Source organism: Rhinoderma darwinii, chromosome 5 (assembly GCF_050947455.1).
Source record: "Rhinoderma darwinii isolate aRhiDar2 chromosome 5, aRhiDar2.hap1, whole genome shotgun sequence".
Lineage (NCBI taxonomy): Eukaryota > Metazoa > Chordata > Amphibia > Anura > Rhinodermatidae > Rhinoderma > Rhinoderma darwinii.
This window is the reverse complement of record NC_134691.1, coordinates 345,138,848-345,156,031: the sequence shown is the minus strand read 5'-3', so window position 1 is coordinate 345,156,031 and position 17,184 is coordinate 345,138,848. Positions and strand designations below refer to the sequence as shown.

The 17,184-nt window shown below is 44.9% G+C and overlaps 1 protein-coding gene across 1 annotated transcript in view; it reads right to left on the bottom strand.

The window, feature by feature from the left end:
* PTH1R (parathyroid hormone 1 receptor) overlaps window positions 1-17,184 on the bottom strand; it is a 302,033-nt gene that overhangs the window by 55,043 nt on the left and 229,806 nt on the right. The window contains exons 3-4 of the mRNA XM_075827916.1: window positions 7,313-7,423; window positions 5,177-5,295 (exon numbers count right to left, since the gene is read on the bottom strand). Of these exons, the coding sequence (XP_075684031.1) occupies window positions 5,177-5,295; window positions 7,313-7,423 (230 nt within the window). The remainder of the gene's footprint in view (window positions 1-5,176; window positions 5,296-7,312; window positions 7,424-17,184) is intronic.

Below are 17,184 nucleotides of genomic sequence, written 5' to 3'. Positions count from 1 at the left end.
TGCAGACCCTCATTATTGTACTTCTCTCCAGGACCCTCCACCATGCTTCACTGCTGCCTGCAGACCCTCATTATTGTACTTCTCTCCAGGACCCTCCACCATGCTACACTGCTGCCTGCAGACCCTCATTATTGTACTTCTCTCCAGGACCCTCCACCATGCTTCACTGCTGCCTGCAGACCCTCATTATTGTACTTCTCTCCAGGTCCCTCCACCATGCTTCACTGCTGCCTGCAGACCCTCATTATTGTATTTCTCTCCAGGACCCTCCACCATGCTTCACTGCTGCCTGCAGACCCTCATTATTGTACTTCTCTCCAGGTCCCTCCACCATGCTTCACTGCTGCCTGCAGACCCTCATTATTGTACTTCTCTCCAGGTCCCTCCACCATGCTACACTGCTGCCTGCAGACCCTCATTATTGTACTTCTCTCCAGGTCCCTCCACCATGCTTCACTGCTGCCTGCAAACCCTCATTATTGTACTGCTCTCCAGGACCCTCCACCATGCTACACTGCTGCCTGCAGACCCTCATTATTGTACCGCTCTCCAGGACTCTCCACCATGCTACACTGCTGCCTGCAGACCCTCATTATTGCACCGCTCTCCAGGACCCTCCACCACGCTTCACTGCTGCCTGCATACCCTCATTATTGTACCGCTCTCCAGGACTCTCCACCATGCTTCACTGCTGCCTGCAGACCCTCATTATTGCACCGCTCTCCAGGACCCTCCACCATGCTTCACTGCTGCCTGCAGACCCTCATTATTGTACTGCTTTCCAGGTCCCTCCACCATGCTTCACTGCTGCCTGCAGACCCTCATTATATTACCGCTCTCCAGGACCCTCCACCATGCTTCACTGCTGCCTGCAGACCCTCATTATTGTACTGCTTTCCAGGTCCCTCCACCATGCTACACTGCTGCCTGCAGACCCTCATTATATTACCGCTCTCCAGGACCCTCCACCATGCTTCACTGCTGCCTGCAGACCCTCATTATTGTACCGCTCTCCAGGACCCTCCACCATGCTTCACTGCTGCCTGCAGACCCTCATTATATTACCGCTCTCCAGGACCCTCCACCATGCTACACTGCTGCCTGCAGACCCTCATTATATTACCGCTCTCCAGGACCCTCCACCACGCTTCACTGCTGCCTGCAGACCCTCATTATTGTACCGCTTTACAGCCCTTCAGAGAACAAACTGCCTTCTGTTACACCAAATATTTCACATTCTGACTCCTCAGTCCAGACCTCCTGCTGCCATTTTTCTGCCCCCCAGTTCCTATGTTTTCGTGCATAGTTGAGTCGCATGAACTTGTTTCCATGTTGAAGGTTTGGCATTTTGTCCGCTATTCAACCATGAAGACCACTTCTGGCCAGACTTCTCAGAACAGTAGATGGGTGTACCTGGGACCCACTGGTTTCTGCCAATTCTGAGCTGATGGCCCTGCTGGACATTTTCCAATTTCGAAGGGAAATAGCATGATGTGTCTTTAAACTGCTGCACTAAGTTTCCTTGACTGACCACTGCGTCTACAACGCTTAACGTTGCCCGCTTATTTGTGATTCTTCAAAAGAGCTTGAACAGCACATCTTGAAACCCTTGTCGGCTGTGAAATCTTTGCCTAGGAGAAACCTTGCTGATGCAGTATAACATCCTTGTATCTTGTTGCTGTGCTGTCTTGCCATGGTGGACCTGCGACATGAAACAGTCTTCCACAACCTCACCTTTGTTGCAGAGTCTGGCTGTTCCTCCTACACAGCTGTTTCTGTTACAGTTAATGACCGTATCTCAACTTGCATATGGAAATGATCATTATCACCAGTTTGGTATAATTGGTTAATCATACACCTGACTATAATCCTATAAAATCCATGACTTTGTGCAAGTGTACCTAAAATACCTGATGTTGTTTTTAAGGCAAAGGGTGGTTGCACCAAATATGGATTTGATTTAGATTTCTCTTCTCTTCATTCACTTTGTATGTTGTTAAGAGATAAATTAAAACTATCAACACTTCTAATTTTGGAAGCATTCTTACTTTGCAGCATTTTTCCACAACTGCCTAAATCTTTCGCACAGTACTGAATATCTGCACACTGAGAGATATTCTAATTTTCTGCCATTTGATAGTGTTTGTTAATGTAAGAATTGTAGATTGAGTGGACTATGGTCTCTACATTGGCATTGTTTAAAAAACTAATATAGTATGTAATGAACATGACGGGGCAATGATTTGTCTCCTCTTCTATGTATTAAATAACCAATCAGGTCACTATTGTAACTCCTACTCCTCCCATGATACATTTTTAGTTGTTTGGAATCGTATCCTTCTTTCAGACTTGGGGTGCAGGAGATGTCGGGATGTGTGCCCAGCAGGTCATAGACCTCGTTTCTGCCATTTGCAGCTCACTTAACCCCTGATGATACACATCAGGGAAAGGAGGAGCCGATGCACCTAAGGACCTATTGCTGAGGCTTGGGTGGACTTTGTTGAGATCTATGAGTCTGTAGTGAGATTAATGGGATCACTATCCTGTTGAGCCCCCTATGCAAATAGTTGAACAGCAGCGTAACACACTGTAGTTATACGGAATCACCAGATGTTAATAATAGACCTAAGAGTTTCGGATATATGTCATGGACAGTTGTTGTCAAGATTTCTAAATGCTACTATGCAGATAAAAAACAGAGTGAACACTTATGCGACCTTGACTAGACGTAAGCCGGAGAAAACACTATATATATATTTATTTTTTTTTATTTTTTTTTACTAACAGTAAATCTACATATCAATTTCCAAACTACGTGTGGGAGGAGGTTAACAGATTATAAAATAACATCATGTAACATTTTTTATATAGAGATTGGCTTGTAGTTGCAATTTCCTCCTTCCCTCTTTATCTGCTTCGGTCTTCTCCTCCAGAATTCTTTTATGTGTATTTATCCTTTTTCTTTTAATATTTAAACTTGAAATGATTCAAAGTGAAACAAAATGGAAGGGAAAGTAGTCAAAGGGGATGGAGGAGGGAGTGAGATGGAGGAGTGAGAGGAGATGGAGGAGTGAGAGAGATGGAGGAGTGAGAGGAGATGGAGGAGCGAGAGAGATGGAGGAGGGAGAGGAGATGGAGGAGTGAGAGGAGATGGAGGAGATGGAGGAGGGAGAGAGATGGAGGAGTAAGAGGAGATGGAGGAGGGAGAGGAGATGGAGGAGTGAGAGGAGATGGAGGAGTGAGAGGAGATGGAGGAGTGAGAGGAGATGGAGGAGGGAGAGGAGATGGAGGAGGGAGAGGAGATGGAGGAGGAGGGGTGAGATGAGATGCAGGAGGGAGAGGAGATGGAGGAGGAGGGGTGAGATGAGATAGAGGAGGGAGAGGAGATGGAGGAGTGAGAGGAGATGGAGGAGGGAGAGTAGATGGAGGAGCGATTGTAGATGGAGGAGCGAGAGTAGATGGAGGAGCGAGAGGAGATGGAGGAGTGAGAGGAGATGGAGGAGCGAGAGGAGATGGAGGAGCGAGAGGAGATGGAGGAGCGAGAGGAGATGGAGGAGCGAGAGGAGATGGAGGAGCGAGAGGAGATGAAGGAGGGAGAGGAGATGGAGGAGTGAGAGGAGATGGAGGAGGGAGAGGAGATGAAGGAGGGAGAGGAGATGGAGGAGGGAGGGAGATGGAGGAGTGAGAGGAGGTGGAGGAGTGAGAGAGATGGAGGAGTGAGAGGAGATGGAGGAGGGAGAGAGATGGAGGAGGGAGAGGAGATGGAGGAGTGAGAGGAGATGGAGGAGTGAGAGGAGATGGAGGAGGGAGGGAGATGGAGGAGGGAGAGGAGATGGAGGAGTAAGAGGAGATAGAAGAGGGAGAGGAGATGGAGGAGTGAGAGGAGATGGAGGAGTGAGAGGAGATGGAGGAGGGAGAGGAGATGGAGGAGGAGGGGTGAGATGAGGGGGAGGAGATGGAGGAGTGAGAGGAGATGGAGGAGGGAGTGTAGATGGAGGAGCGAGAGGAGATGGAGGAGTGAGAGGAGATGGAGGAGCGAGAGGAGATGGAGGAGTGAGAGGAGATGAAGGAGGGAGAGGAGATGGAGGAGTGAGAGGAGATGGAGGAGGGAGAGGAGATGAAGGAGGGAGAGGAGATGGAGGAGGGAGGGGGATGGAGGAGGGAGAGGAGATGGAGGAGGGAGAGGAGATGGAGGAGCGAGAGGAGATGGAGGACAGAGAGGAGATGGAGGACAGAGAGGAGATGGAGGAGGGAGGGTAGAGGAGATGGAGGAGGGAGAGTAGATGGAGGAGCGAAAGGAGATGGAGGAGGGGGAGGAGATGAAGGAGTGAGATGAGATGGAGGACAGAGAGGAGACGGAGGAGTGAAAGGAGATGGAGGACAGAGAGGAGATGGAGGAGGGAGAGGAGATGCAGACCCTCATTATTGTACCACTCTCAAAAAAGTTAACTGGACCACCTGGGACTTGTACAGTCCTCTGATTACTGTGTCATAGAAAACATATGATGCCAAAAACCACTGGACCACCTGGGACTTGTACAGCTCTCAGATTACTGTGCCATAGAGGACATATGATGTACTTAGACCACTGGACCACCTGGGACTTGTACAGCTCTCAGATTACTGTGCCATAGAGGACATATGATGTACTTAGACCACTGGACCACCAGGGACATGTACAGTTTAGTGGGCCATAGAAGACATTGGCTAATCAGAATCGTATACATGTTTAAGTAATGGCGTCATTAGCGCTGGGTGCCCTAGCACCTGACTTGGTATTCCAGGCCTTTGCCCTGAGTCTCTGGGTGCTGATTGCTACCCCTCTCGATTGCAGCAGGGCGGTGGCAGGGTAACTGTGGCTGTAGACCATGGATAGTCTTCACTCTGGATTCACATAGGGAAATATACAGCTCTAGGCCCACTGGGACACCAAAGACATTTCCAGCCAAAAGCCCACTAGGCATCCGGAGGTACATAGAAATGCAATCTCCTTGGGTCAATAAGGATGTCTACAGCTCTAAGCCCACTGGGCTACCAAAGGCATATAAACCTCTAAGCCCCCTGGACCATCAGGGATAAATACCAGCTCTGAAACCACTGAAGCCCCCAGGTAAGAATAGATTAGACTAGAAAACACATTTACATCCCAAATGTGACAAATATCTCATGTCCTTACCCTCTCCCTGGTCTCATTGGACAGGAACTTGGCACACTCGGTGTAATTGGCCCACGTGCGGTTATTTCCCAGCACCAGCTCCCAGCTGCCGTTCATGTCACACCGTCGATACGCGTGCCCTGTCGGAGATGACATAATATATAAGATAATGCGCTGTCTTCTGGTACTTACATTTGTGGCGGCCGCTCCATATTTCATATATAATGTGCACACAATAAATATTCCGTATCTGATGTTTCTCCTCATTTCATGTTGAGATAATTGGTCAAATCTCTGCGGTGGAAATCGACATGACGCGGTCACGGTCGACCTTCTTTCCCTCATCTGTACTTTTTATTAGAAAGAACTGCGACAGGTGATAAAGGTGAAGGATGCAGCCGGGCGACTGAATCATAAATCACTGGAATTTGCTGCATTCATGATACCGGGCACCAAGGTGGGCACTAAGCGATCAGTAGTAGATCTCTTCTGCCCCACAAATGCCCCCCCTGTGAGGAGATTAATGAAGAAGTTACATGGCTAATGAGCCCAGTACTAGGGGCATTGCTATGAGGCTGGCACTATGGGCAATACTATGAGACTGGTATTATGCGCATTATTATGAGGCTGGTACTATGGGCATTACTATGAGGCTGGTACTATGGGCATTACTATAAGGCTGGCACTATGGGCATTACTATGAGGCTGTTACTATGGGCATTACTATGAGGATGGTACTATGGGCATTACTATGTGGCTGGCACTATGGGCATTACTATGAGGCTAGTACTATGGGCATTACTATGAGACTGGCATTATGGGCATTACTATGTGGCTGGCACTATGGGCAATACTATGAGGCTAGTACTATGGCCATTGCTATGAGGCTGGCACTATGGGCATTACTATGAGGCTGGCACTATGGGCATTACTATGAGGCTGGCACTATGGGCATTACTATGAGGCTGGCACTATGGGCATTACTATGAGGCTGGCACTATGGGCATTACTATGAGGCTGGCACTATGGGCATTACTATGAGGCTGGCACTATGGGCATTACTATGAGGCTGGCACTATGGGCATTCTATTGAGGTAGACAATATAGGCATTTTATGAGAGTGCCACTATGGGCACTACAGTGAGGGTGGTATTATGGGGTTACTGTAAAGGCATTATTGAGGTTGGTGCTATTATCTGCATTGACTTAGGTTTGATCTTCAGTGATTTTTAAGGGTAGAACATTTGAAGACACTGACACGTTGTACCACCACACGCCTCGCACTGGTACCTGATCTTCCAGCAATCCATATAATACATGAAACGCCCAATAACCGAATCCAGGGACAATCATGTCTTACAATGTGTAATAAAGTGTTCAGGCGGCGGCTTCTTCTCTATTATTCATCAATCAATTCTGAACACAACGTGGCAAGGAATGAATGAGACTAATGACTGCCATTAAGTCTATAGGGAGAAGGTGAATCTCTTACAGATCAGTCATACATTAACGTCTGTAATAAGCAGATTGTCCTCGTTATACAGAATCACTTCACAGATCTTCCATTCTGGCTGTGAACTTTGGAGAAGATTAGAAATTCACATTTTATGTTTTATTTTATCTACTTACAATTTACTCAAACAACTCAGCTGGATTTCTACGTCTACATGGGTCACACGGGGCGCACAGGTCAGCAAATCAACGGGGTCAATATAAGGTTCATGAGAAATAACATTTCATTCCGTGGAGATGGATAATGGGAGATTCCCCAGAACATTCTCACCCTTCCCCCAGACTATTCTCACACACTCAGCCAATCAGAGCATTGGAATCTGTGTTTCATGATTGCTTGTGCTCAATGCCAATGACCAGGTGGGAAAGGGGAGCATTATAATAGGTGGAGTAGTCCCAGATCATTATCAAATGAACTTCAGCTCAAAGTGTAATAAAGTCAAGAGGGTGTGAGAATACCACAAGGTCATTCTCATGCTGGATCTAGAATGTTGTACCCACAAGATGGGAATGCCAATATTTATGTGTCCACAGTCTTCGGCAGTATAAATCCAGCTCATCTATCAGTGGGATGTATGAACCTTGGATAATAGTTTCCCAGATTATTTTACTACTCGAGAACAGACGCGTGACCTTATATTTTACCTTTATGGTTGAAATCATAGATGTATTCCGGACACAGAATGGAGACAATGCTGCCTGGTTTCCCTTCGGGCCAGCAGACAATTCCATCCCACTCGGACTGACAAAAGCCATCTGTAAAAGAGAAGAGTAGGAATGATTAATAAAGACATAATAACAGAAAAGAGAAAAGCCGGAGCAATGAGGGACCTTCCAGAAAACCATCTCACGGGAATCACATACATTGGAAGTTATGGGGCTGCATCAGAACTAGTATAGTATAGATATAGTATGATATAAAGGAAACAAGATAAAGCTTAGGATAAGAGATTATACTCAGGGGCTCACGTAAAACACGATCAAAAAGGAGCCTCTGTCCCACTGGAGCCCCCAAACCATTGTCCCCGCCCCAGGAGGAGCCAGCACTTCTTGACTTCCACCACCCGCTGGTTGTGAGATTGGAAGAGTGACCCCAAAATTACATTACAAAGTGTGAAGGGTTCCCTAATGAAAAATTACAATACAAAACTTTTTTCCAGGGTTCCCCTTTAAGGTCTGAAGAAGCTTCGGAAGTTTTTGTGTCTTGGATATTAATCAGACAATGATGGGAGTCACCACCGCTTTGTACTCACTCGTTTAGGTCTTTCCATTATCATAGAGTTAAAAATAACTGTGACAAACATAAAAACATCACCAATTTACGAGCGTTTATTTTCGCTGTCTCGTTGCGTCACCTCAGAAGTTAATTCGACTGTCTGTGGCACAAGTTTTATTGACATGAAATCAAATCAACTTTTACGAGCTTTGTAGGGGGCACTTAGATAATCGCATATAAATTAATCTCCTGTTCTCATTGCTCAATGCGCTAATTGAGGTGAAGCCACATCAGTGGAGTTGCCGACAGTTTAAAGGGATCTTCTATGTTAGACACTTATGGCATAGACGAGGGATATACCATAAATGTCTGATAGATACGTGGAGAGGCTCCGAAACCTGCATCTATCTCCAGACCGGGGGGCACCGCGTCCAGGTAGAAAATGAATGGAGACGTGGCGGCACATGTGCGCAGATCTCTCCATTTTGTTCTATGGGGGATATGGAAAGATCCGACCCAGCAAGCTCATCCGTGTTCATAGAAGTGAACGGAAATTGTCACAAAATGCGTGACGACCCCTCCATTCATTCTCCGCTGGGATGCAGTGGTCGGAATACTCCTTTAACGGTCATATTCATTGTTCAGAATATCTCAGACAAAAAAGTCACATCTTTGGCTGGACCGTGGTCTTTGGCGATCCCTGGGTAAAACATTGTATGGGGGCCCCTTCCCTTCTTGGATGAAGAGAAACGGGGAAGAGTTCGGAGTCAAATAAAAGTGCCATACAGCCCATCTTAAAGAAATGAACAAATGGAGCCACATGTGATTTGGGTTTGGGTTGTTTTTGTCCTCAGTTCTTCCTGAGTGATGTTTTTATGTCATATACGATACAAAGAGATTCTTCGGGTCCATTCCCTTTAAATGATTCTGGGGGCCCCCTCATACAGAACCTGGGCAATTCCTCATAGACAGACCCTAGTGGCAAACGATTGTCCTCTGCTGGACTTTTGAAGCTCCTTGTAAGAAGGAGCCATTACTGTGTGAGAGGCTGGATCCTCTGGGATCCCGGTGGATCCCCATCATTGCTGAATCGCTTCACTCATATTTACTTTTTATAAGGACGAGGAAAATTAGGGAGAAATTCTATAGAACAACAATTCATTTAATCAACCTAATGCAATGATCACTTACTGCATGGAGATGGACGGAGAAATCTAAAGATGCGGCTGGACGAGAGGATTCAGCTTAAAGTCAACCGGCCGTTGTTCGTATTTTTGCAGAAATATTTAGTAACCTTCGCCCCACCTGCCTGAAGAATCTCAGTAAATGTTCGCAAAACTTCACATTTTTCCCAAAAATACGTCTAGAGTAATACAATAAATAGTAGAAAGGAAGGGAGAGGAGGGGGATGCGGTTGCAGCTGTATCTCTACTCTCTTCATTACCACAATGATTGTTGATTATCAGGACTATGCAGGAGATGCCGGCTCTTCTGCACATTAAATAACCCCAGTCTTAAAGGAAAACTCCCGGCAGAATTGAACTCTGGACCTCCCCCCCCCACCTCTATATTGTGAGTTCAGACCCCTCACCTCCACAGTGTAATGGCTTTCAGCTTCATAGTATGGATTCTACATTGTACGAGGTAGAACAAGTCTCCATAACACCTTCTCTATGTGTCGACTCCACACTGTCATCTACCTTATCCTTCAGGTGTACACAGTCATGGGACTCTCCGGGGGGAGAAAATAATAATAAGTGGGGTTTATAAATGTTTATTCTACAATTACCAACATGAGGGTCATCAGTGTGACATTATGTGAAGTTTAAGAGCAGGGAGGGGGGTCTTTCATTTCCAGTTGTTACGATACAGGATGAGCTTTGACTCGCAAATATAAATGTGAGGCTTTCTCCTCTTCCTCCTGACACTATTTGTGTCACTATAATATTGTGCCATCCGTATAACTGCAGGTTCACAGGACTGAGCGAGCGCTATTTCATTGCTCCCACACTGGGGCTGTTTATCTAATAAATGTCTGGTATTAGACTGTGCAGGAGGAAGAGGCCGCCGGCTGCTGCTCATATTGATGTCCAATCGTTATATGCATTGTGGAAACTTCAGCTAAAAATATAAGTAGTTGTTAAATTCATCTGAGAGTTTCTATATTTTTTTTATTTTTTTTGGGCTGCAGGGAAAATGTAGTATTACATGTGCAGTAGTATTTATTTATTTATTCACAAAACAATTTTATGTACAAATACATTATATATATAGAATCTTATCATGTAACTCTATGGGTGCTGTACATATCTGTGTGTAGTGAGCTCCCCCTAGTGGTGGCTGCAGGGTGCCGAATCTTATTATGTAACTCTATGGGAGCTGTATATATCTGTATGTAGTGAGCTCCCCCTAGTGGTGGCTGCAGGGAGCCGAATCTTATCATGTAACCAGGTCTATGCAAGGAATTTGGAGTTCTGTATCAGAAAAATAGCGCTCCGCCAGCTATAACGATGTATTATATATTTAATTAGCAGTAAAAAAAACTGAAAGACAAAACAATGTTCAGTGAGGAGTTTACCGCTTTCATAACGTTATTAAATTGAACCCCTTAATGACCCACAATTTAATAGTAGAACGTAGGAGTCTGCAGAGGAGCGGTGCCGTACTATTAGGCTACTCTGATTGCTTGGTCGCTGCCACTGTGCCGGAGCGATCAGAAGCGGACAGCAGCTGATCTAATGACAATCTCCATTGTTACTGCGATAAAAGCCAATAGCAGCATATAAATGTATGGCCCGGTTCACACTGAGTTTTTTGGCACTGATTTTGATGCAGAAACCGCATCAGAATCAGCGCCAAAAATGGCCAAAAGCGCCTTCCATTGATTTCAGTGGTAGGCGGAGGCGACTTTCTTCCGCGGCGGCTTTTAGCCGCTTGCGGGGGAAAAAACTGCTGCATGTTCTTTCTTGCCGCGGTTCTGCCTCTGACATCAATGGGAGGCTGAGAAAGCGTTTTTCGGGGCGTTTTCTGCCTGCGGCCCTCAATGGCAGCGGACTGAAAACGCAGCAACAACGTGGCAACAAAGTGCAGGCAGGTCAAAATCTGTCTCAAAATTCCTGAAGGAAATTGAGGCAGATTTTTCCTGCCTGCAAAATCCTCCGTGTGAACAGGGCTTAAAAATGAAGAAGAGAATCCCCCATTGGTTGCATCACGAGAATGTCCTGTGACGCGATTTGTACTTCTACGTTACAGGTTCATTGATGAACCCTAGGACCGTCTGCTTATGAATGATGCCTGTTGTTAGAGCATACAGTTACATGGGTTAATATACTAGCAGATATGTCGTCATGTGTGTATGAGAGTACAGATGTAGCCATCTTTATCTTGCCTCTGATAACTTGCTGCATCGTAACATCACACAACAAAAGCCGCTGAAAAGTCATTGAAAAAGTCACGTTAAAGTTTCTTACCACTGTGTATTTAATGCGTTAAAACCCAAGATAAAGACGGCTACATCTGTACATTATTATGTCAAATCAGTAATTAGTGATAAAAATCCCGTCAGGAGCTTAAAAAAATGATAATAAAAAATCATGAAAATAACAGTGAAAAATAAAATAAAAAAACAAAACCTGCAAACAATATTTTTACAGATAAGAAATTTTCTTGCAATAGGGGTTAGAACAGCACATCATATACACATCCCGGTATCCCCACAACTATAGCAACATTTTATATAAATCTCTAACATTATTAAAGGTGATTGGTGAATGGTGTAAAAAAAAATACAAAAAAAAAAACAGACACTTTTTTCTGCATTTTACGTCAAAATATGAATAAATATAATAGAATCACTGACATACACACTACCGATCAAAAGTTTAGGGTCACTTAGAAATTTCCTTATTTTTGCAAGAAAAGCACCGTTTTTTTCAATGAAGATAAAATTAAATTATTCAGAAATCCACTCTATACATTGTTAATGTGCTAAATGACTATTCTAGCTGCAAACGTCTGGTTTTTAATGCAATATCTACATAGGTGTATAGAGGCCCATTTGCAGCAACCATCACTCCAGTGTTCTAATGGTACATTGTGTTTGCTGACTGTGTTAGACGGCTAATGGATGATTAGAAAACACTTGAAAACCCTTGTGCAATTATGTTAGCACCGCTGTAAACAGTTTTGCTGTTTAGAGGAGCTATACAACTGACCTTCCTTTGAGCTAGTTGAGAATCTGGAGCATTACATTTGTGGGTTCGATTAAACTCTCCAAATGGCTAGAAAAAGTCTATTCTTGTTCTTAGAAATGAAGGCTATTCCATGCGAGAAATTGCCAAGAAACTGAAGATTTCCTACAACGGTGTGTACTACTCCCTTCAGAGGACAGCACAAACAGGCTCTAACCAGAGTAGAAAGAGAAGTGGGAGGCCCCGCTGCACAACTGAGCAACAAGACAAGTACATTACAGTCTCTAGTTTGAGAAATAGACGCCTCACAGGTCCTCAACTGGCAGCTTCATTAAATATTACCCGCAAAACGCCAGTGTCAACATCTACAGTGAAGAGGCGACTCCGGGATGCTGGCCTTCAGGGCAGAGTGGCAAAGAAAAAGCCAAATCTAAGACTGGCTAATAAAAGGAAAAGATTAATATGGGCAAAAGCTCAGACATTGGACAGAGGAAGATTGGAAATAGTGTTATGGACAGACGAATGGAAGTTTGAGGTGTTTTGATCACAGAAGAACATTTGTGAGACGCAGAACAGCTGAAAAGATGCTGGAAGAGCGCCGGACGCCATCTGTCAAGCATGGTGGAGGTCATGTGATGGTCTGGGGTAAAGTGGGAGATTTGTACAAGGTAAAAGGGATTGTGAATAAGGAAGGCTATCACTCCATTTTGCAACGCCATGCCTTACCCTGTGGACAGCGCTTGATTGGAGCCAATTTCATCCTACAACAGGACAATGACCCAAAGCACCTCCAAATGATGCAAGAACTATTTAGGGAAGAAGCCGGCAGCCGGTATTCTATCTGTAATGGAGTGGCCAGCGCAGTCACCAGATCTCAACCCCATAGAGCTGTTGTGGGAGGAGCTTGACCGTATGGTACGCAAGAAGTGCCCATCAAGCCAATCCAACTTGTGGGAGGGGCTTCTGGAAGCATGGGGGGAAATGTCTCCCGCTTACCTCAGCAAATTAACAGCTCGAATGCCAAAGGTCTGCAATGCTGGAATTGCTGCAAATGGAGCGACGAAAGCAAAGAAAATCATTATTTCTAACCTTGTCAATGTCTGGACTATATTTTCTAGTCATTTTGCAACTCATTTGATAAATATAAGTGTGAGTTTTCGTGGAAAACACAAAATTGTCTGGGTGACCCCAAACTTTTGAACGGTAGTGTATGTACCTAAAAATGACGTCAAAAAGTACAACTAGTCTAGTAAACCTGGCCTCACACCAGAACGCCGACCTAACATAAGAAAAGGAATACCGAAAGGTAAAATAAAAACAAAAATTGTGGTCACTAAGGCCAAAAAATGGCCTGTTCTTCAAAGGGTTAATGTAGATAGCCGACCCTCTGACCCGCGATAATATATTGTTACAGCACGACCCCGACATCTAGGAGTCCAAGTAATGCAATTATTCCATATTCCAGACTGGTGTGTGATGAGGACATTATGGAATATCCGGTGCCAGATGATTGGGATTTCACCGTATTCGCAGCCTCTTCTCGCAGCGATCTATCCTTGAATTTTCAGATTAACACACCAAGTGATTCTTATGCTGTACCACTTGGTGGCGCTCTGGTACACCCTGAATTGCACCGTCTGGCAGCTCTTTACACACTGGACCCTGCCCTGTATACACATTGTCCTCCTCTTATTTGGATTCTCCATGATGAGCTGTAATTGTAACGGCCACTGTGTACAGACAGCGGAGAATAACAATGTCAAAGCTTCTCCCTTGTGAAGTGGAGGATAATACAGCGGCGCCATTTCTGCCGGGTAGAGGCGGGAGAGATACTCGTACATATTGTTTATATATTCTCTTATCTCGCTCAATAGCTCTGGAACAAATTGATCTCTGCGTCTTGTTTATATGCAGAAGGGCGAATGCGTCGTTAACGGTCGTAGCGCTCGTCTCCTCTTCTGGCAAGAACAACAGAACATCACACCCGACAAACTCACATTGACTGAACATCAGTATTCAATTGTGTTACTACCAATGAGCCGCTTATCACAATCGGCTCTGTAATAGATCAGAGTGTTGTGAACCAGAGAGAAGCCAAATCTCATATTCACCTCACCTGAGCCGATACACGAGACGCATATTATTCCTGCCCGTAAATAAAAGCTGATCTACCGTATATCATAACTCCACTGAACACCCCAGTACAATCCCTAGTAGACCCCAGTACAATCACTAGCACACCCCAGTACAATCACTAGTACACCCCAGTACAATCACTAGCACACCCCAGTACAATCACTAGTACACCCCAGTACAATCACTAGTATACCCCAGTACAATCACTACTAAACCCCAGTACAATCACTAGTATACCCCAGTACAATCACTACTAAACCCCAGTACAATCACTAGTACACCCCAGTACAATCACTACTACACCCCAGTACAATCACTACTAAACCCCAGTACAATCACTAGTACAGCCCAGTACAATCCCTAGTAGACCCCAGTACAATCACTACTAAACCCCAGTACAATCACTAGTACTCCCCAGTACAATCACTACTAAACCCCAGTACAATCACTAGTACACCCCAGTACAATCACTAGTACACCCCAGTACAATCACTAGTACACCCCAGTACAATCACTAGTACACCCCAGTACAATCACTAGTACACCCCAGTACAATCACTAGTACACCCCAATACAATCCCTAGTAGACCCCAGTACAATCACTACTAAACCCCAGTACAATCACTAGTACACCCCAGTACAATCACTACTAAACCCCAGTACAATCACTAGTACACCCCAGTACAATCACTAGTACACCCCAGTACAATCACTAGTACACCCCAGTACAATCACTAGTACACCCCAGTACAATCACTAGTACACCCCAGTACAATCACTAGTACTCCCCAGTACAATCACTAGTACTCCCCAGTACAATCACTACTAAACCCCAGTACAATCACTAGTAGACCCCAGTACAATCACTAGTACTCCCCAGTACAATCACTACTAAACCCCAGTACAATCACTAGTACACCCCAGTACAATCACTAGTACACCCCAGTACAATCACTAGTACACCCCAGTACAATCACTAGTACACCCCAGTACAATCACTAGTACACCCCAGTACAATCACTAGTACACCCCAGTACAATCACTAGTACACCCCAGTACAATCACTACTAAACCCCAGTACAATCACTAGTACACCCCAGTACAATCACTAGTACACCCCAATACAATCCCTAGTAGACCCCAGTACAATCACTACTAAACCCCAGTACAATCACTAGTACACCCCAGTACAATCACTACTAAACCCCAGTACAATCACTAGTACACCCCAGTACAATCACTAGTACACCCCAGTACAATCACTAGTACACCCCAGTACAATCACTAGTACACCCCAGTACAATCACTAGTACACCCCAGTACAATCACTAGTACACCCCAGTACAATCCCTAGTAGACCCCAGTACAATCCCTAGTACACCCAGTACAATCACTAGTACACCTCAGTACAATCACTAGTACACCCCAGTACAATTAGTAGTACACCCCAGTACAATCACTTAGTGCACCCCAGTACAATCAGTAGTAGATACCAGTACAATCCCTAGTAGACCCCAGTGCAATCACCAGTACACCCCAGTACAATCACTAGTAGACCCCAGTACAATCACTAGTAGACCCCAGAACAATCACTAGTACACCTCAGTACAATCCCTACTATACCCCAGTACAATCACTAGTACACCCCAGTACAATCACTAGTAGACCCCAGTACAATCACTAGTACACCCCAGTACAATCACTAGTACTCCCCAGTACAATTAATAGTACACTCCAGTACAATCAGTAGTACACCCCAGTACAATCCCTAGTACACCCCAGTACAATCACTAGTAGACCCCAGTAAAATCACTACTACACCCCAGTACAATCACTAGTACACCCCAGTACAATCACTAGTACACCCCAGTACAATCACTAGTAGACCCCAGTATAATCACTAGTATACCCCAGTACAATCCCTAGTAGACCCAAGTACAATCGCTAGTACACCCCAGTACAATCAGTAGTACACTCCAGTACAATCAGTAGTACACCCCAGTAAAATCAGTAGTACACATCAGTACAATCCCTAGTAGACACCAGTACAATCACTACTACACCCCAGTACAATCACTAATACACTCCAATACAATCACTAGTACACCCCACTACAATCACTAGTACACCCCAGTACAATCAGTAGTACACCCCAGTACAATCACTAGTATACCCCAGTACAATCACTAGTACTCCCCAGTACAATTACTAGTACACCCCAGTACAATCACTAGTACACTCCAGTACAATCAGTAGTACACCCCAGTACAATCACTAGTACACCCCAGTACAATCCCTAGTACACCCCAGTACAATCCCTAGTACACCCCAGTACAATCACTAGTACACCTCAGTACAATCACTAGTACACCCTAGTACACCCCAGTACAATCACTAGTACACCTCAGTACAATCACTAGTACACCCCAGTACAATTAGTAGTACACCCCAGTACAATCACTTAGTGCACCCCAGTACAATCAGTAGTAGATACCAGTACAATCCCTAGTAGACCCCAGTACAATCACCAGTACACCCCAGTACAATCACTAGTAGACCCCAGTACAATCACTAGTAGACCCCAGTACAATCACTAGTAGACCCCAGAACAATCACTAGTACACCTCAGTACAATCCCTACTATACCCCAGTACAATCACTAGTACACCCCAGTACAATCACTAGTAGACCCCAGTACAATCACTAGTACACCCCAGTACAATCACTAGTACTCCCCAGTACAATTAATAGTACACTCCAGTACAATCAGTAGTACACCCCAGTACAATCCCTAGTACACCCCAGTACAATCACTAGTAGACCCCAGTAAAATCACTACTACACCCCAGTACAATCACTAGTACACCCCAGTACAATCACTAGTACACCCCAGTACAATCACTAGTAGACCCCAGTATAATCACTAGTATACCCCAGTACAATCCCTAGTAGACCCAAGTACAATCGCTAGTACA